This window comes from Camelus dromedarius, chromosome 1 (genome assembly GCF_036321535.1).
Source record: "Camelus dromedarius isolate mCamDro1 chromosome 1, mCamDro1.pat, whole genome shotgun sequence".
NCBI classification, from domain to species: Eukaryota; Metazoa; Chordata; class Mammalia; order Artiodactyla; family Camelidae; genus Camelus; species Camelus dromedarius.
Genome location: NC_087436.1, coordinates 108,106,017 through 108,128,354, shown reverse-complemented (window position 1 = coordinate 108,128,354; position 22,338 = coordinate 108,106,017). Strand labels below are relative to the sequence as shown.

The window sequence follows — 22,338 nt, the reverse complement described above, 5'->3', positions numbered from 1 at the left end:
GGCACAGAATGGGCAGTCAGGCACCATCACACAGAAATTCACACTCAACATACTGCAAGGTCTTCTAGTTCGTCTATGTCTGGTTAGGTAGCTTTATATAGCACACTACTGGGCGTTACTCCATTCCAATTCCCACTCACAAAAGAGATAACAGAAATAAATGATTCGTAAAAAGAAGGCTTGGGTTGCAAACAATACTCATAACGCACATCCAAGACACGAACATGGCAGAGGTGACTCTTCTGCTCCTTGGCGAGACCTCGATTTCAATCAGATAGCAGGTCAAGGAGATGACATACTCAGATCAGACATGAGTGCCTAGTAATGTGAAATTGTCAAGATGCAGTGGATATCAGAGTTACATTCTGTTTCTTAAAAATGAACTGCACCTTAAATACATTATGTGGACTTTGAATAACTGCTGTGTGATGGCGGGGGGAAAGGGAAAATACATATTATGATTCAGTAAATGGAAGCTATGATGTGCTTTCATTTTGATGTGAGAAATTTTTTAATTGTTAAAAGCAAGCATACAATATAGTGAACTTAAAACTAAGCTTGTAACTAAAATATAGGAAAAACAACAAAACAACATCAAGATTTTCAAAAATAATTAAGAAGGTATAATTATATTATTCTCACTAAAGTTATTATAAATATCCTGCTATTATAATATCTGAAGAAATACCATAATGATATACATATTATTCTAACATTTTAATAAGAGCAAGAAAGTTGAGTTTTGTTAATTAAAATATTAAAATATTTAATATCATCTCAATATTTTACATTTTAATTTTTATATGTTTTATAATATACACAATGTTTTAGTAGATTAGTTATATGTATAATAAACAAACACACAAATTCAGGAGTATGTTTTGTATCTATTTCTACACTTTTTTTGTTAACTTGTAAGGCAGATAATCAACAGTACCACTATGGTTGACCACAGTGAACCACTTCAGACATGAGTCAGTGGGCGTCCCACTGTTTCCATATGGTGAAAGAAGAATGAGCCTGGAAAAATATAATAATAAATAACCTATTTTGAAAGGCCAGGTGGTTACATGGTCATTTTTGTCAAAACACACCTAAAATGAATCAAAGGACAATGTAACTAAAGATATCACCTTTCAAGGTGCGCAGTGCTGGTTCTAAAATATTAAGCAAAAGCATGGTTGAAATAACACCCTTTTCTGAGGAATCTGTCTGGGCCTACTAACCTCTGACAGCCGAAGAAGAACGTGTTTCTGACCAATACAGTGAGCCGATAGCAGAGGGGGAGCTTTAGAAAGTCTGCTAATCTGGTTTGATTTGGGAGCTAATTTCAAGTCTAGACTAATAAACTCTTTTTTTTTTTCACACACATACATATATATTTCTCTCCCCCCCCCACAAACACACACACACACCCACACACACAAACACACACACACACACACACACACACACACACACACACACACGGAGAGATAGAGAGAGGGAAAGAGTGGTGGGGGGAGGGAAGGAGAGAGAGACCCATTTTGCTTAAGCACCTGCTTTATGTCAAGAGTTTTTTTTTTCTTTTTATGTCATCATCCCACATGAATCCCTTAACAAACACTCATGTAATGCTTACTATGAAGCAAGCATGGTTTAAGGCATTTTCTATTATTAGCCACTTAATTCTCATAATAGCATTATGAGATAAAGGCTATTACTGTTCCCATTTTACAGATGAAGAAACTGAGGCACAGAGACATTAAATTTTGTAACTGGTTACAAAAACAGATTTTGAATTTAGGCAGTCTGGCCCAGGGTCCATATTCCTGCCCATTATGCTGTTTACTGAGGAAGAAACCAAGTCCAAGAGAGGTTAACATTGTTACATTTTTATGGGACTTATTTTCACTCCATTACCCTAATCTCACCACTATTCTTTTGCTAAATATGGACCTTTTCATAAACATGAACCCCAAGTTGAAAAGCATTCAGGGTGCAATCTCTTGCCCTTTTTTGTTCTATACTATGGAAAAAGGATCTATTTGGGTAAAGACGGAGATTTTCAAAGTAAAACCTATGAGCAGAAGAGTCACCTCTGCCTGTTCTTGTCCAGGGCGTGCACTGCCAGTGTTGTCTGTAATCCAGGGTTTCTTTTTAGGGATAATTTATTATAACTCAGAAGATACTAAACTTTTCATGACAATCTTACTTTAAATAATTTTTATTTCAAATATGTCTTCTAATCTTCCATGACAGGATCTGTCTATGCTGAAATATTTGTTAGTTTTCTGTAGAAAATATGCATGACTGATAAAGACTCCAATTTTTTTCATTGATAGTAAAATAAATTATCTTCACTTAGGATTTGCAACCAAGCTGAACAAGGCATACATCTGAAATGATGAAACTGTAACACATCGTATATATTAGTTAATGCTGAAATAGAACTTCCATTAAACTTGAAGAATAAAATCAATCACACTTAACTTAAATTTTTGCACCTCAACCCCATCTGATCAAATGATAAGTAGACAGATTCTTATGAATGAAAAGTTTTTTTTTTTTTTTAATTTAGTAGCTTGTTACGTTTGCCACTGTTTTAATCATTTGTTTTCTTTTAATAAAAATGGGTTACTCAGTGCCATTTTGTTTCTACTCTGCTTCTTACAGGTCATATTCAGAGTTGACTGAGCACCATAAGTGTTCAACAGACTTTGATTTTATTTTTGTCACATGCCTCATAAAACTAATTTAGAAACCACAAAATGTGTCACAAAGATACAGAAATATGAACAGTCAGAGCTTACTGAATTTCCCAAATCTAAAAAGAATGGCTGGCTGTGAAGACAAGCAAATATTTTTCAAGTACAGCCAGCCACGTCTGAGGAGAATCTAGCCGACTCTGAACTGCCATGAGCGATACCAGGCCAATTTTTCAGAAACCTATAGCCTGTTTTTTGGAGGACTGTTCCTCTCGCATGGGTGCCTGATACAATTCCCTTCACAAGGTGATTTGGGCCTGCTTTAGAATTACAATGGAGGCCAAGTAGCTTTGTAGACAGTTCCCACCATTGGCTCATTTAGAGTTATTTTCTATATTCCTATATTTTCTCAGCTTCACAGAATCTTCAGCACATTTCAACTGTCAGCAGAATCTAGTTTTCCTCTTGGCTATATACTTCATCATTTTTCTCTTGCTATCAATGGATTTATATGATTTATGGATCCCCTTCTGCTAACATAGCTCAGGAGCAGGGGTGTTACCATGCTTTGAGCTCTACACAAAGTACCAGCCTGGTACCTATGCTGCAACGCACATTTTGGGTGGGAGGGGCAGGAAAAAACCCAAATAGCTTACAAGGGTAAGCATTCATTTTAAACGTCTAATGATTCCCAGGGAAAAAGTTAGATACTTATGAAATTGAATGATGCCCTAGTAATGCCCCTCTTACTAAGATCAGACTTCAAGCAAACACATTCCCTTGGAGCCCAGTTCTGAATTTGAAGTAAATAAAATACATTCTCCTGGATGTACTAAGAACCCTGCAGTACAGCCCTGTACTTCACAGACTTTCTCTAAGAGCTTGATTGACACTTACTTGGCATGCAAAGCAGGGATACGATACGAGAGATCTGATTTAAGACACTTTCTCTGTAGCACATCTGCCCTGTGATCCCTCCTTAACCTCTGCCAATTGTGGTTTCCTCCCTTGAGAAGAAGACTGAAAGCACCCATTCCTAGAACTGCTGGGGACTTTAACCAGAAGTCCGTAAGCTTCTGATCACATTTTACTTATCACTTGAGGAGAAAAAAAAAGGTCAGTGTATATTAAATACATGTTTTGTTTTTAAGTGCCTAGCATATATTTGTTGGTAAGTACATTTGTTTTGTAATTTATTTCTGTCTTGTTCTTATACCGCAAGGATCCTTTAAAGGTTAGAGGGAGGGGTAGGTGACTTTTGGGACAACAACAATGTCCCAGCTATCTATCACTATGTGACGAACTGCCCTTAAATTTAGTGGATTAAAACAGTAAACATTTATTGCGCAATTTCTAGTGGGTCAGGAGTTTGGAAGTAGAGTCATTGGGTGGTTCTGGCCTAGGGTCTTTCACAAGGTTGCAGTCAAGACATAGGGCTGCAGGCATTTGAAGTTCTGACGAAGCCAAAGGCCCTGCTTCCACGACGGTGCAATAACATGGTTACCGACAGGAGGCCTCACCTCCTCACCGCATGTATTTTTCCACAGACTGGCCTCATTGCATGGCCACTGGCTTCCCGGAGTGATCCAACAGAGCCTGAGAGTGATGTCAATGAAAGGCACAGTATCTTTTATAACCTAATCTTGTGACATACCATCATGTCTTCTGTATTTTAATGGTCACACAGATCAACCCTGGTACATGATGGGAGGGGACGACTTGAGGTGGGGAATCACTGGAGGCCAGTAGCATTTACACAGCACCTCTCAAGTGGTAAAATGCTTTTCACAAATAAAACCAGTCTATGAAGTAGGAAATAACAGAGTTTAAACTGCCTGCCTATGGCCACAATTACTGAGTATATACTCATATGACTCAGAAATGCATGTTATTCCACTTTATTTTCTTTAATCCTCTTGGTTCCCTTAGTTGATTAAGATCACCAACTTCCATTCTGACACCAACTAGCTTAATCTTGAATAAATTGTAATAGTTACAGAATTTATTTTTAATAACAAAAATATAAATAAAATACAGTGCTTAATAATGACATAAAGTTAATTCAAATAGATTGTAATAATAAGAATCTTTTTAAAAACAGAAGATCCAAAAAAAAAAAAAAAAAGAGAGAGAGAGAAAACTCTCTATTTAATATAACAATATAATTGGACTTTATTCCAAACTCTACATTCTAAAAATTTAGCTTATACATCCGGGAAAAAATTTTAAAACATGTAAACATTTCCTATTTGAGAAGTGTTATTCAATTTACTATCTTTAAAACCATCATTCTAATCTTGAGTTAGCAATTAGTATAATACTGATGAACTGTACATACTGAACAAGCTAATGATAATGGGTAATGAACTACATCCCTATGTTATTCCAAGTAAATAGCCAATTTTAGTTTTATTTTTAAACAGCTGATTTCAGCATAAGTATTAAACACCATCTAATCATTATTTAGCCCATCATTTCTGCTTGACTGACTTGTAGTCAATGTTACTGAAGAACTAGTTGAAGTTTTCATGGAAGTTAACTGACAAATTACTGTACACATGCTTTTATACATGGTTTTAAAAATCCCAACTCATTTTCAGACTCAAAGACACCAGCATATTCTTATGTCTTGCAGGGATTGTTTGAAAGCAGAAATGAAGATAAAATTGTGTCCTATCTGCAGACTCAATCTTTTAAACACTCTAGCATTAAAAATTCTACCAAAAAATCAGATTTAGAGTGAAGGATAGTAACGACTTGTCAGCAAAGTTAATGTAATGCTTAACAGCTTTTTGTTAAATCTTTTCTTAGAGTAAAAACCAGAAACGTGGCGCTGGCGGACATGGAAGTTCACGGAGCAGGCAAGAACCAGTGTATGTGTGCGTGGGTCTGTGTTTGCAAACCCAGGCACTTCTCTCCCTCTTCTACAGGGTCATGGGTGTGGGCTTTCTCTGTATCTAATTCAAATGAGCTTTCTGGAAGGTTAAACTGATCTGTATACTTCTGAGTAAAGGCAACTTTGAAGTAGTAATAGTGCACTGTGATTATTGGGGCAATTTAGTCCCTAATGGTTATGATGAGTGGGTAATGTTCCTTAATTGTTTTGAATATTACATCTTAAAGACAGCAGTATTATCACTTTTGCAAATTATTTTAGAGCTAGAGCCGCAGTACACTTAGCTGTTTCCAAATGTAATCTTCTTTATCGTTCCTTTGAGAAATGAAGCTTGGATTGAGTACCCCCACCTAATAAATCAAAAACTAGAACATGTCTTCTGGCTCTTATTCCAGGGGCTTCCATCCTATACGGTACCACTTGCATCTCCAGATACGATAGCCTTGGTCAGGTCTAGAGAAATGTCTCTGAAACTCGGTCGTCTGTGGACCCCACTCAGGGTTATGCAGCATCTGTGTCCCACCTACCACCTCCTTCACAAGTTCTATTATATCTGTGTAGCCTCTGCATTGAAGTTTTAAAAATAAATCAGTTTTGGTTAAATAAATGTATTTTAAAATACAAATTTGATTCTCATAAACATTTATTATTTTGCCATAAATGGAAGAAAATCATAAAAATACATTCTAAACAAAATGAGGGTATGTTCTCAAAGTTTAGATTTATCCTCTTGTCTTGCTCTTGTGTCAAAACTGGACAGTTACAGGGTATTGTGTGGTGATAAAGATATATTTACAGTAAATGAAGGACGTCCACTGATGCCATCAAAAGGCCAAAAGAAAACATAAAAGGGCTACTTCCTCAGTATGGGATCCAACTGCTCTTTAATGCCAAGTTTGAGCGTCACATAAAGTCAGCTTACCTCTACCAATGTGAGCATCACACACCGGAGGGCTTGTAATCTGGACTCCACAGAAGGAGAAAGGCATTATTAGCCTGAGAACTGGGTTCTAGCCTGAGCATGGCCACCAAATTGTCAGGTAAATCTAGTCCAAGAACAAAGATATACTGAGATGACCATGCCAAGCATCATGGCACTCAATGAACTTGGCCTCCTGAGGACTTGGGTTCCTTTGCAAAATGATAGGAGTGGGTTGAAAAGGCATTGCCTCTCATTTCTAGGCTCTGAGCTCACTGTCTTCACCATCTCTTTTCATTATCAACGTTTGTGACAATTTCAGCTTTTAGTTCTCATAGTTAGGGAACTTCTGAGACATAGTAAGAATCCTCCTTTTAACAAAGATAAGCCAGAGAATATAAAATGAGTTTTATCATCTCCCTAACTCAATTATCTGTCTGTAAATGTAGGAGTGGCATTTCCAAAGTCACATCATAAGTTATCCTTAAACCTTGTCCAGAAATGACTTTTCTATTGGAAATCTTAGTGAGGACACTCAATCTCCTCTCTGTTCTTGGTAAAGCATGATTATTTTTAGATAAGCAAGAGATCCTGCTTTCCCCTCCTCATTGCAGCAGAGATATTTCATGCTTCTTTTAACTGGTCCGAATTCAGAACACAGCTATATCTGAAAGACTCTGTCAACAGAAATATATTCATTCAAGGAGCGTTGTACTCCTTCATACATAAATAAATCATCTCTGAGTCTGAGGTCTATTTTATGCTATGTGACTCTTTCTTTCTTAAAGATTTATAAGATTTTAGTCCACTCTGTCCTTCCTATATTTGGAGTGTTTTGCGTTTTAGCCTTACTTATGTTCACTTGCATTTGGAAAGACAGGACTGTTTTAAAGTTGGAAAATACACGTTACCAAGCAAACTTGTATAACTTGGGATCTGATATGTGAGATACTGAGTATTTCTTTAAATATTCCAGCTATGATTATGTAATTAATACTGCAATCACACTTTTTAACAATAAAGGGTTATTTTTTAAGGAAAAAGCAAAATTCTCTGTGAATGTAAACAATTGAGATGATTTAAGGAAATCATAAAATTGAGTTAAATGTCTTTTCCATCCACCAGTCTTCCAAAATACATATTGGAAAAAACATGACTCAAGTATCTTTGCAAAGATAACGGATATCTATAGAAGTACTTTAAAACTAAGGCTGAGGATATAGATTATAAAAGTAGCTCACAGAGCAGAACAGAAATGCCAAGTTAAAGATTTTTGCATTTGACCAATAAATGCTAATCAAATCAGCTGGAAATCCAGATTGGGAGTTCCTCGGGCCACTCATGGATGACTGATGGTCTTCATATTTCCAATATCACACACCCAAAGCCCTAAATTGTAAAAGGCATCTGGCCTGATTCCGTTGAAGAACTCTATTTTAACTCAAAGTGCATATAATTAGAATACTAGTATTCTTGCACTTCAGGATATTTTTAAAGTTGTTTGAAAACTGCTATATTATCACAGAAGGTTCCTCTCTGGCACAGAAAATGGAAAAGCTGCTCAATGTGTTCAGTGTGCACTTGAATCTACCTTTTTATTGTCCTTGTCTCTCCATTTCCAGACCCACCAGGCCCTCTTGACTTTAGCATTGCAGTCAGTTCCCTGTCACCATCTCCTGCCAATCAGGCTTCCTAAAACATTGCTGGAGTGGTGGCACATCCCTGTTCCGAGGCCTGCAGGATACCCTGTTTCACTGCAGTGCACTCCAGCCCTACAAATTCTCCCCAGTCCACACTCCCAATCATTTCTCCCATACAATCTGCTCCACTGCTGTCTAACTCCCACTGTGGCCCCCAATGCCACAATCCTAAGTGGAGCCGCCACCCTGTTTCCATCCCTGACCACTTCCCTCCTGTTTCTGCCTCTGACCCTCTCTTGCAGGGGTCAGAGACTTATTGCAGAAGGCTCAGATGGTAAACATCTTAGGTTTTGCAGGCCTAGAAGTTTCCCCGACAACTACTCAGCTCTGCCGTTGAAAAGCAAAAACAGCCGTAGGTGTCACATGATGAATAAGCAAGATTTTGGACACTAAATTTGAATTTCATTTAGTTTTCCTGGGTCATGAAATACTATTCTTCTTGTGATGTTTTTTCAATCACTTGACAATGTAGAAACAATTCTTAGTTAATGGACCATACAAGAACAGGCAAGGGGCTGGACTTGGTCCATGGGCTATAGTTTGCAGACTCCTACTCTACCGTACATCCCAAAAGAGCAGCCAGTGATTAGCATGATTGCATTTAACTCCTGCGTAGACCCTTGCAACGACTCTCAGTTTCACTCAGAGCAAATGTTCAGGCCTTCACCATGGCCTAATAAAGCCTTATACATTCTGGTCTTTTTTGTTCTCTGCCTTTATCTCCCATGACTCCAATGACTCCCTTTGGTTTTGCTCTGCTCCAGCTAACTAACCTGTTTTCTGTTCCCTGAACACACTGAACACAAGCCTGCCTGGAGCGGGGTGGTGTCTTTGCACTGGCTGGTCTCTCTGTCTGGAACTTGTTTACCCATATGTTTCCTCACCCTCTTGCTTGCATCAAGACTTTGATCTAACATAATTCTCTCAAGAAGTCTATCATGATCCCTTTATTTAAATTTTAACCACCTGTTAGGGGCTGGCTATGTTCTCCTAAAATTGATACACTGGAACCCTAGCCCCCAGCACTTCAGAACGTGACTGCATTTGTAGATAAGGTCTTCAAAGAGGTGATCCAGTTAAACAAGGCCATTACAGTGGTGGTGGTGGGGTGCCTAATACAGTCTGACTAGTATCTTTATAAAAAGAGGAAATTTGGACACATGGGAAGATCTCAGAGGCATGTCTTCACAGAGCAAAAACAGCCATGTGAGGACACAGTGAGAAGGTGGCTATCTATAAGCCAAGGAGAGCATCCTCAAAAGAAACCAAATGTGCCAACACCTTGATCTTATCGCCTTCCAACCTCCAGAGCTGTGAGAAAATAAATTTGTTGTTTAAGGCATCAGATCTGTGGTATTTTGTTATAGAAGCTCCAGTAAGCTGACACATACCCCAACTCCCAAAGCCCTCCCAAACCCACGTACCCTGTTCTATTTGACCCAGAGCACTTATCAGCCACTAACATACTACTTAATTAACCAACTTAGCATGACGATTATCCAATCCCCCACTGCATGTGTGCAGTGACCTTTTGCTTACTGATGTGCTCCATGTCTCCAGAACAGTGCCTATCAAGAGGGTAGGTACTCCACAAATACCTGCTAAACAGATGGAACCTAACAATGCATTACCTCTACACATCTCCTCCTCTGTGTCTGTGTTCTTTCTGGATGGTTCGATCGCCAGTGCAGCATCTCTAAACCTACAGCTACTAAAACCCAGCTCAACTACCACCACTGCCTAAGAGAGGCACAGACTTGCCCAAGGTCATACTGCTAATCAGTGATGAAGCCAGGTTTCATACACGGGTCTATTACTAGAGGTCAAGGTCTGAAACATACAGTTGCACAAGTAAAAAGGAAAACAAAAAGCTTACTTTGATATAAAAACTTCAGTACCACATTAAATGAAACAAAGAGAAAGACATACAATTTACCTAAACTCTTAGAGGCTTGAATGGGCTGACTTCATATTTCCAATGAATGCTTTTCTTATTCTAAACTCTTGAGAATGTAGTCATTGTGTATTCTTCAAATTTACATAATGACTGAAATTTTTAAAATTCATATTTCACAATAAAATACTTCTCCAGGTTGAGCATATTTTATCAGTAATAACTGAAGTCTCAAAGCATAAATTAATGAATTACATTAAATAAATCTGACCTTCCTAAAGATAGGATTTTAATCTATGCATACCTCTCATCTCCTATGATATTTCATAAAGAATTTAAGAAATTAGCAGGTTCTTAATATTGACTTCTGAAATAGATCATTTCTACTTTGCATTGTTGTTGTTTAATTCTATTATACTTTGTTCTCCAGGAAATAGGTAAGACAGAACAGTTATTAACTTTATCCTTTGGTGAGGGGGAAAAAAAACCCTTTATTTAACTACTGATTTTTAAAAATGTAAGGGCTTTAGACTCATAAATTTTTAGCAAAAATATCCTTGCTCCAAGTATTGGAGCAATATATAAGTAAAATGACATTTTTAGGTAGAAGGTTTTTTTTAATAAGAGAGCATTAAAGCATAATTAAGTACAATCCTTCAAGTATACAGATTTTAAATTTCACCATTTTTGAAGGATATTTTTGAGTTACATATTCTATTTGCTGTTTGAAAATTTTAAATTGATATGAATTGAACACACTGTGACCTTTCCTGAGGACTCCAAAACAACTGAATGGTGTTGGCTACACTTAGCACTGATTTATCAGTGCCCAAAACAGGGCTTAGGACTACCCGAATGAGTACTGATCCCAACTGCTATCATTAAACATACTGGCTTGAAAAAGTATTTTTTAATTTTTAATTGGGATCAGTTCATTTTTCTGATGAAGAAACAGGTATGGGAAGAATGTAAACTTGCCCAAGGTCACTGGCTAAAATACAATGGTGCTAAGATTTAAGTTCAGGTCTTCTTGGTTGCCAAGACCAGGTATTTTTGTCAGACCAAGCCACCACCACAGGCACTTACTACAATGTAAGGTTGTGAGAACAACGTCTTCTGGAATGGTAGCGTAATGGACTAGTAATAGGACTAACCACCTCTCATGATCTTGATAAAATCACGTGAGTAACTCAGTCTTCAATATTCTCTTCTGAAAATAAAGAAGTCAGACCAAATAATTGCTATGATCCATTGAGATTTTGCATGTCTATGATACAATGGCATACCCAACACAACTATTTATATAAATAACATAATCTACGTAGCCTTGCTTTCATTATTGTCGTTATGCTGTGTATTTTCACTATTTTGATGATGAACAAGCTTCTCAACCTTCCAAGACCACAGACTATGCCTTTCCTTGGACATGAGCGAGGAGGGCATCACTGAAAGACACATTTGCATGTATCTGGGTATATGCCCAGCAGTTGGCTGTCTGGTTTCCCTTGGGGATCTTTAGCAGACACAGCATAAAACTGATCTTTAACGTTCTAAAAGCCGTTTATAGAACTGGCTTCATGGCTCTTTGAAGACTTTTGACTTTTGTTTGGCTCAGAGAATTATAAAATGGTTAGAGAACTCACATATAAGTAATAAAACAGGCTCCAGTATTTTAAGGGTGCATCATAGAAGAGGAACATGACTCTTTGGCAGGCTTTAAACTTCTCATCCTAACCTGGTTACCTTGCAAAATGGAAATCTTCCCAGTGTAAAGGTGATAATACTGAGCTAGGGGAACTTAAAACTTTCTCAAAGGGGTATGCAAGCTGGGGAAGAGAACTGCGGATATATCAATTTAAATCCTGATTGTATATATTATACATACTTAAAATTACAGTACAGCCAAGGTGGTATCTTTTTCCAGCAGGTTTACCATAGTTAAAGACTGAAAGAACCTATACCTGTCTACACTATCATCTTAAAAACATGAAAATGTAATCATTATACATGTATGATGTTCATTGTAGAAAAATGAGAAAATACAAACACATAGAACTTTACATGTAAATCATTCACCGGATATGTGCCTTTTGAAACAAATGAGAAAATATACCACACCTACCTCTATTTTAAAATGGATAGTTACAATTCCTCTGTGCACAATTAGAGAGAATTCAGACTTCCAGGGCTCCGGATTATCTACACAGTTTCTATAATGGCAAGAAGTACTGGGCAGAGATAAGACAGCAGCAGAACCACAGCAGAGATTAGAACCAGTGAGTAGCTGACGCGGCCAAGATCAGAAGGAATGATACAGGCAAACAGTCACAAGGCTACCGACTTTGGGGGAGACATGTAGTGAAACAGAGGCAGGAGATGTAGCTCTGTCCTTTAAAAAGCACTGCTGTGCAATTTAGTCAAACATCCAATAACTACTTAGTAAACATTTACTGTGCACTAGGCATGGTCTAAACACTGGAGTACAATAATGAACAAAACAAACATGATCCTTAAAAAGAAGTTCACATCCCAGTTTTATAGACACCTATAAATAATCTAAATTATTTTTCCAAATTCGGGGGTGGTAATTTGGTTCATTTATTTATTTTTTAATGGAGGTGCTGGGGATTGAACCCAGGACCTTGCACATGCTAAGCATGTGCTCTACCACTGAGCTATATACCCTCCCCACTAAATTATTTCAGATCGTGGTAATTTCTGTGGATAAGGTGACCATATATCTTAGTATGTCTGGGACAGTCTTGGTTTATGCCTGTATTTCTGCTGTGATTATTAAGATTACCTCCTTGTAGTCTCAAAAGTGCCCCAGTTTTGGCCACCTTATCTATAAAAGACATTTCAGAAAGCTGATTAAAAGAAAGTCATTATGAGAGGGGCTATTTTGGATTGGATGGTCAGCAAGCAGCTTCATAAAATGATGTTTGAGCTGAGAATTAAAGTTATCACAAGCTCTTCAGACTTAGTCTGAGTTTGAGGAGGGAGAACTGTGTCGTGAAACAAACACACAGCTTGGATTCTGACTAATCTAGTTTTATATCTTAGTCTCGCCACACCCGAGATTTGGCACCTTAGGATGGCTTCCCCATGGGATGCTCAAGCGGTATAATCTAAGACTGGTAACGTGAGTCAGAAAGGAACACACTAAATTATATGGAGAAAGAAACTGATCCTTACTTATAATATCCTCCCACAAATCTATATTTTTGAACAGATACACAGTAAACACTGTGCTAGGTAAAACTGGAGAATTAAATACTTTTATGCGCTTAGAAGATTCCGATCTATCTGAGATACAAGTCTTAAAACCTGAATCTGTTAAATAATACAGAGTTGATGAGTAATTGAATGCTGAACAATAGGAGACAGGCAACTTGGAGTGTGAGAGTTCAAAAAGGAATGAAATAAAAGCACATCAGAAAGTGAAGACAGGTGCTTAACTGTAACAGTCACTATGTGACTGCTCAGTAAGCCACAGAAGCACTTTTCTGGACAAGGAACAGGACCTTCTGGTGGGCTTTGCTGGTAGTTTCTGCAGCAATTCAGCGTTTTAGCAAAATTTCCTTCTCCTACAAATAATCCCACTGATCCTCTGTCTCCCAGCCACGTTCTCACCTTCCTTCCCTCTTGCCAGATTCTCTCTCCCTAATTTTTTTCAGAGGCACATATTTTAAAGGCTTATTGCCTCATCTGGGTTGCCCATTGTCCTCACCTCTCTTTGGCTAAAACCACAAGAGAAAGCTACCCTCTGCTTTTGGAAAACTTAGCACATGTTGGCTTGTTGAGTTGACTATTTTGCATTTATTTGCTCCAGGCAGAGGAACGTGGGGCAGGAAGGGATCATGAAGAAATAGCTTACAAAACCACAAGTTCAGCCTTTAACAACCACTTAATACACTTTAGTTCAATGAATAAATGGCAATTATTGTTATTGAAAACTAACATAATAAAAGACAAAAGAGTTTGAAAATTGCAGTCATTTATATATGTTACTTTCTAACTATTCCTAATTACCAGGAAGCATATAATGATTAGGTATCCAATTAGCTTTAGGGAAAATGTATTTAAAAAAAAAAACCAGAACATCCTACAGATATTAGCTCAGTCATAATGACAGAAGTTACTCATTTGTTGAATGTTTGCCAGGCACAGAAATATGTGGAAGAAAACCCCCATTTTGCTCAGAGCGCCTGGGTGATTTTCACAATTGTAGAATTAAGGACAGAGCTAGAATTCCAACACAAGGCTCCTAACTCTTTTTCTGTGCAAGGCGTTGCTCTCTGGAAGCATAGCTGGAGGCTGAGCAGAAAGAGCAGCTCTCCTGGAACACATTCTCAGAATTGTTTGCCTTTGTTTTTAATGTCATATATTTATATTACGGGCATTAAGACTGTGACGAAAGGACACTACAGGAAGCAAAACAGAGCTAGATAGTGAGCCAGACATGAGACGCATAAAGAAGGATGTCAAATGATGGAACGCCTTTCACAAGTTTGCTCCTCCACACAAAACTCGGCACAGTCCTCCTCCTCCCATCCCGGCCACTCATTCAGTTCTCCGACTCATTCTCCCTGAAAATAACAATTCGTTAGCCCTCCTTAGCCAGTATTATATGTTGATCTGCTATAGAGTCCTTTCACCTTTTTAAAAAAAAAAGAGTGAACATGAGCCCCCTGGGAAGAACATCCTGAGATGTTCTGATGGCACGGCAGCACCTCTGTCAGGCAGAAGAAATGGAGACTGTTAGGCACAGACCTACGGTTTGCAGAGACTTGATCAAAACTCGTTTGTTTGTCAAACTGTTTGCCATACACTGCAAAAGACATATATTAATGCTGATTTCAATCATGGCCAGATGGATTTTGCTTTTTTCCCACAAGTAAAGGGCAGCTCCTCCGATCCTGGCTCCTTCCCCCCAAACCACATTGTATCCCAATGCTGGAAAAAGTAGCTTGAAGAGAAAATGTAATTTTTCAAAAGCAGTCCATCACCAGACTCAGCAAGCACAGGCCACAACCAGATCATCCTGGGTGGCAATGCCACCTACCTCTACAACAAGCATCACCTTGTTTCCACGTGCCATTTAATGTGACAGTGACATCGCCTCAAAAACAGAGTCCATTTGTTTGAAGGTGTAGGTTTCTTTTCCTTATAAAGTTTAAGAATCACAGAGAAATTCTGAACAGAAGCTATGTGGTCAAAGTAAAAGATAAACAACGATGTTGAAAGATGGGGTAGAATGACAGGCGCCCTAGGAGTCACCCCAGGGCTATGAGTAGCCTGCTTGTGCCGCTTTCAGTATCTTTTGAGGGCAAGCAACGTGACCAACGCCAGTAATTTTAAACAAAGAAAGCCTTGTGAGTGGGAGGGGGTGAATATAAAATAATAAATAGGGTCATGACCATCCTTCTCTTACTTAGAGTAGCTTTCCCACTGGCTTCTAGGATAGGGTCAGCGCGTGGAAACACTAGCAAAAAATCTGAGGTTGGGAAGGAGAGGCCAGCAATTTCCTTTTTTTTTTTTTTTTTTTTTGCCTGAGCTTCCTTCTTGTCAGGTCCCCATGGGTTGGCTGTGTCCCTGGACTAAAGGCCACCTTGCCTGTCAAGCAGCCTTCTGCATACAGGTTCCCTCTCCAGGCTTCAGAAATGGTTCTCACCCCTGGCTCCTTCGGCGCTCTCCTGTTACTAGACCTTACCTTACCTCCTCTTGATTTCCTTACCCTTTCCCATGTACAGTCCCTTTATTAAATGATTTTCCTGAGATCTCCTTCCTGCCAGGAACATAACTGATACATATCGCAATCAATGTATAATATCCTCCGCTACTTCTGTGCTGTATGGTGAAATGTTAATATTTCTTTGCATATTTAAATGAAGCACTGATGTGTAACTGTTGAAGTTTCTGCTAAGAAATCGCTGATTACCTTAACCAAATGGGGCAAACACAGCCTCTCCAATGAATATTAGCTCTTCCTTCGAGACCACATGATTAATTTTGTCAATTAGTCAAGAAATGAGTTTTAAGAGTTTAACATGACGAAGACATGAAATCAGATTGCCACTACTTTGAAGTTCTCACAATGATCAAAACAATCTCCTCTCTGGAAGAGTCTTTAAGCCCTACATGTTCACCTAATATATGAATTATGTGGTAAAGAACACAAAGTACAAGGCTATTAAACATTAATGTGCAGATTTTCTTCTGAAATGAAAGAGGCAACCAGGAATCCACACACACGGGTGTTTTGCCCAGTGAGCCTAGGGACCCTCTAACCAAACTGGGCAGCACTGGCAGCTGAGATTAGGCAAGATGCTGAATCTCTCAAAATAGCCCTTCACTCCTGAATGCAAAGTCAAGTTCATTCATCGAGGCCAAAATCATTTTTCTGAGAAAGTTTAAAATGTAAACTCTTCTGGGAAAACCAACGCAATTACATATTCCTTGGTAGTCAAGAATAAACAACATCTTTTGCTCTCTTATCTGAGGGCAGGTTTCAACGGGAGAAGCACAAGAAAACTGAGCATAACCTGGTGGCATCTTATGCGCATTTCAATAATGCGCATTTTACACAGTGCTGTAAGAAATACGATCTCCCTTTATCAGCCAAGTCTGAATGAATTAAAAAATAAAAATGTAATCAAGAAGAGCATCATTTCAGAGCTGGCAGGCCAAGTGATGATAAACTGTTTATTCCATTTCACATGGCAGGGCCACGTGAACTGGGAAATAAAAACTCTGGTCATCTTTTGCTAGGATGAAACCTGAGTTTTGTGGATTTTTAATGATGTGAGGTCTTCAGGAACACATCTTTTGCATGAGGTGTATCTGCCCTGTATTTAGATGTGGCAGAGATGAGGGACAGAAGAGGATGTCAGAGGGAATAGAAAACGTGGTGGGATGTGTAATCAGGGGGGAAAGAAGAGGCAGAAAAAAGAACTGCATGGCGTGAGAAACAAGCTTTCTTAAGTCTCTTATTTTGCTAAGCATCCCCCTTTATTTTCTATTCACACTTTAAAAATGCAACATAAAAAGAAATATCTAAATCTTTATATCACCAGCTCGTGAATGGCTTGATCTACACTCACTTCAATACTGATAACACTGGAAGTTAACTCAATGCAAATTTGGGAAACAAATGCTCTCTCTCTCTCTCTCTCTCTAAAATTCTACTCGATGAAACGATGAATGCTAATGTCATGCTTTTAATAATACAATTTTATTAAATCTGAAGTACTCCAACCCACTAGTTAAACACCAATTCAATGCTTAACAGAATGTTCTGCTTTGAATTGCTTCCGTTTCCCAGGTGGAGCGCTGAACTTCGCCACACCTGTGGCTTGCAGTCTTGAAGTCTGCAACTGAGCTCCAGGCAACAGCCCCTCAGACATATGTTTTGGGACTAACAGGAAAATGTTCAGGTCTTGATGTTTCAAGAAAACTATGAACAGAGAATTGATAAATGTCTAAACAACCTCTCAAAAAGTACCACAAAACATTCCAATACTAAATTTCACACGTAAAGAAGAAACAGTTTAAAATTTGGTATCTGTCACAGCTTTGAGCCTTTTAAATGGGTCAGTGATTTATACGACAGCGTGTCCTGTAAGTTCCTATAGTTCACAAATTGTCCATCAATAGAATAAGTCTCATACTACTAACGTCATATTACAATTCCCATAAAGCATCTCCATTGTTTCAAATGTACAAGAATATATTGGTTACCATGAGCCCCATCTAGATTTGACTAGAATGTGGCACAAGAAGATGTAGGTCTCAAATTGAGAAGGAATTAGGATAACTGATCCTGTGTCGCATGACACCACATATTGCACGTGGTTGCCACTGACTTATTATGTTTGCATATGGATTTCTGAGGTTTATTATTACCAAAGAATCTTTTAAAATGCTGATATATTTTCATGATACATAAGGCCAATATATGTGTTCGTAAAATCCACTCTTTGAAAAATGATTTGCCATGAGAAAAATATATAAAAAGTTCCTGGTAAAATGAAGGTATCTTGTTTTATCTGGACAAATCTTTACCACTGAATTTGCACTCTCAAACATAAAGATTATTTTAGAAAAATCACTGATTTTAAATTATTTATTTATAAGCAATCCTAGTCATTGCCAAAACTTGTATGAAAAGCTCCCAGGAAAGAAAACTGCTTTCCTCTAATGTGTGATAACACTAATAAGACACATCAAAGGGGAGTTTGTGCCCATGAAAATTTCTTTGCACTTCAAATCTTCTGTTTGTGTAAAGCCATGGGCATTCTGGTATCAAATGAAAGGGAACTGCCAGCCATACAGATTATGTGTTTCAGAAATAACTTGTTTTCAAGTGTAAAACAAAATCACTATTTCCTTAGATCACATGTTTCATTGAAAAAGTGAAGATAAAGGGCTTGTTGGTAAAATGATAAAACAAAAAACATCATCCAAGGCATATTCATATTGTTTTAAATTTTTGATAACTACAAAGACATACGCTGATTGTTCAGGATTCAATTAGCAGCTGCTTGCATATATCCAACCTTAAAGCAAATTTTTTAAACTAATTCAACTCTGCTTCCTACTTCTTCATTAATTACTAGCTAAGGGACTTGAAAGTGCTCTAATGAATTTTACATTAGATTCTGCAATATGAACAGTCTATACTATCACAGCACCTAGTAAGTGCACAAGCTGGCTTTTCCAAGTTGCATTTTGAGCAGTTGTAAAGATTCCGGCTGGATTTTTACAACATTTAGCATTAGAGACTGAGCCGAAAAGAATTTTTACAAGAAACAAGTTGCTGTAATCACATTTCCCAAGTTATAAATCTATCTACTACTTTATAATACTCTGTCCTATTTCTCAAAGCCCTTATTTTTCTCTCCTGTGGTTCAACATGAAAAGAAGGAATCCTACCTATATTGATTTCTAAATATGCATTAAATAAGGCTTAAAATATTTCTGCTATCCTAGCTTTCCGTAAATTTCATATTATAAATTATCTTGCAGTCATTATTAGCAAACCATCACATTTTGGAGTCAATGCTTATGGTTTATGACTTCGAAACTGTTTATCATCCCCATAAAATTCTTTGAAATCAGAAGTTTCTGAAACCTATACACAAATAGACTGAGCAAAAAAAAGGGCAGAGCACTGAACCCAAATCCAGTAAGAAATAGATAGAATCTTAAAATTGCCTTATTAAAGAGAAAAATACAGACTACCATGGAAACCTCATAGAAAGCTTTCTTTTAAAAATATTTCTCTAATTTCATAGCAAGATAAAAGATCATCTACTGAGAGTTGCCCAATAAAATATGATATTATAAATGACACACCATCCTTAATTGAATGTTTCATGCAAATATCATACTGGTATTATTGATCACAATTGACATGATACAGCAAAGTCATATTGGGACTAAGTTTAGAAGTGTAAAAACTGGGTGAAAAATACAATGGAGCTCCAGGTTAACAAAAGTCAGATACGGATTCTCAATGATTATTCTTAAAAGCATCAAAAGCCACCACAATTTGCACTGCTTAAAGATTAGCATCCGATAACAGTCCTATTAATGTCTTTATTAATACTTAATAATGCTCTAATAAATCATTTGATTTTTACAGTTATTCCCTTGAAGCTGTTTTTCCTAATCTGCTTGTCAACATAATCATATATGCAGTTCTGCTCTTCACCATCAAGAGTTTACTTCCTAAAGAAAATGTCCCTCAAATTCATCTCTCAACCTTGCATCATAGTGTAGAGGTTTCTCTTCTAACTCTTCTTTCTCATAATTTAGATTGAAGAAGACAAATTTAAGTTGAAAAAAATAAAGCTATCAATAATTCGTCGGTCAGAATCAAAGTGTAGTATTATATCAACCAAGATTTGCCTCTCAGAAGTTTGATAGTCCATTAAAAATGCCTATTATCAGAGTCAAAGTAGTTTTGGTCCCACCTGTCACTATCTTAAAGACTGCATTGCCTAGGAATTTCACGGGCAGCAAAATAATAATTATGAGGGCAGCCTCATAATTTTGGAACGTCTTAAAAATATTTTCTTTCTATCAACACTTAGATTTAAATAGAGTTTCTATTTCAATCATGCAAATTGTTAAACATTAAAATCCACTGCAATGAAACAAATATCAAAGCTCTCATGGACATTATACTCTTCAGCTGTTTTCATATTTTGCTCACATTCTGCAAGGAATTCAGAAATCCAAAAGAAATGTTCTTAACTCTTTCACTGTTAAGTTCTAGAATCAAATACCGGAAATAATCTATGGATTATAATGATCAAAGAGTTCTAGAGAATTTCTAAATACCTGCAGGAAGAACAGCTTTGTGATTTTCCAGCAAACTGCAGCAAGCGGGAGAGAGGGGAAAAAAAACCCTCACACAATCATGCATTTTTAAAAAATCTTTCTACTCTGCAGACACTGCCTCCTTCGATTGAGGCACATTTAACAACGGCACTGCCAAAAAGACATAAAAGATACATCCACAGAATCCAGTTCTCTCCCCAAATTACAGCTGCACTGCACACATTTTTAGAAACGTGGATCTCAGCACACACTACTGTATTTTATTGACAACATTAAAAATAAACACGACACAGAAATAGTGAGCCTTTCCTATTCCATTTCAACTTCGGTACTATACTCCACCAGCCTCTATTTAAAAAAAAAAATTCATTACCTGTATGAAGAGAACCTGTTAATAGTCTGAGAAGGTACTGGGCAAATTTCAATATTTCACGTTTACACCGTTTTCTACAGCCACTCATCTTAAGCAACAAGGTATTCCTCTGAGGAGAGCCAGAAGTCTTTGCCAGTAAAAAAAAAAAAAAAAAAGACAGTCTCTGAGGGGAAAGTTCTTTCTCAGTTTGTGTCACAGGCTGCCTTACAACTCCTGTGGAATTAGCTGTTAGTGCCTGAATCAGAAATTCCTTTAAAAAGCTAGACAAGCCGGATACAGACAGAATAGTAACAGGGTGCCGAGAAAGGGCTGCGGCTCGGTACGGTCACCAAGTTCTTCTGTGGCAACAGATAGGCTGCTGCTTCACACTTGTAGTAACCCACTGTGGTTCAGCTCAGCATCCCTCTCCAGGAGCGATCTCAACCTCACAGACCATTCAGAGGGAGGCGGGGCCTGCAATGCCAGCTCATCAATGAATCAGCATGTAAGCAGGTGAGGGGACAGATGACAGGTCACTGGGGCTGGAACCTTTTGGATACCAATAAAAGGAGCCTGCTAATGCAATCAAGCCTGCTGGGGAGGAATCTCAGGAGCCAAGGCTGCACAAAATGATTTCCCCACTCCACTGCCAAAAAAGGCAAGTAGGAAAGCATGCTGTTCAAGGTCAGACACCAGACAACTCCCTGGTGGTGTTAATCAGACTCAGGAAGCCTAAATGGTGAAAAGGCTCATTTGAGAAGCGGACCCTGCTTGTAGACAAACAGAGCTGGAGATTTACCACCAAACACAGGCAATGCTCTTTTGTCACAGATAAATATATTCCACTTCATGGGCACAGAAGTGGAAAATAAGCTGTTCTCCAAATTTGGCTGTGTTTTTCTGCACTGTCCAGGCGCAGGTGTTTGGAAAGTAGGGGGGAAAAATTACTGTCTCCTTTAAAATACAGTAGCCTGAAAAACCACAACTCTTAAGCCCCTATAATTTGCCTCCAGGCAACAGAGCTCCAAACTAACTTAACTGCATTATCCTAAGAGAAAGAGCTGCCTCAGTTTCTTCGTATTTCTAAAAGGCAAAGTGCAACCTGTAGCTCCTTACCAGTTGACTTATTTTAAGTTAATAGTGAACAACTGAGAGAGTTTGCAATTCTCACAAAGTGCTTTTCTATTAAAGACAGAGTTACAGAGGTAGGCAGTTGCTATAAAAGCTAGGAAAATACAGGCTTGCCTTCTTGGAAGGTGCACTTTTAGGTTTATTTTATTTATTTATTTTTTTCCATTCTTGAGTGCCTTGGGCAGTTTCAAGGATTTGTCTCCCTCTAATTTATATTCAGAGTGTTTGTTTATGTATTTGTTTTTGCCTGTTTTGCATATATATATAAACATTACCTCCCAGAGATTTAGTATATATTGATGTACGTCCTCCATATTTTAAATACCTAGACAGATCTTTTTTTTTTTTCTGACAATTATAACAATTCTGGTTGGAACGAATATTTCTCAACAACACTATGCGTGGAATGATG

General features: G+C 37.9%; 1 protein-coding gene across 1 annotated transcript in view; it reads right to left on the bottom strand.

The window, feature by feature from the left end:
* KCNIP4 (potassium voltage-gated channel interacting protein 4) overlaps positions 1-21,699 on the bottom strand; it is an 814,425-nt gene extending 792,726 nt beyond the window's left edge. Inside the window, exon 1 of the mRNA XM_031436708.2 lies at positions 20,817-21,699. Within this exon, the coding sequence (XP_031292568.1) occupies positions 20,817-20,904 (88 nt within the window). The 5' untranslated portion in view covers positions 20,905-21,699. The remainder of the gene's footprint in view (positions 1-20,816) is intronic.
* Positions 21,700-22,338: the final 639 nt, after the last annotated feature.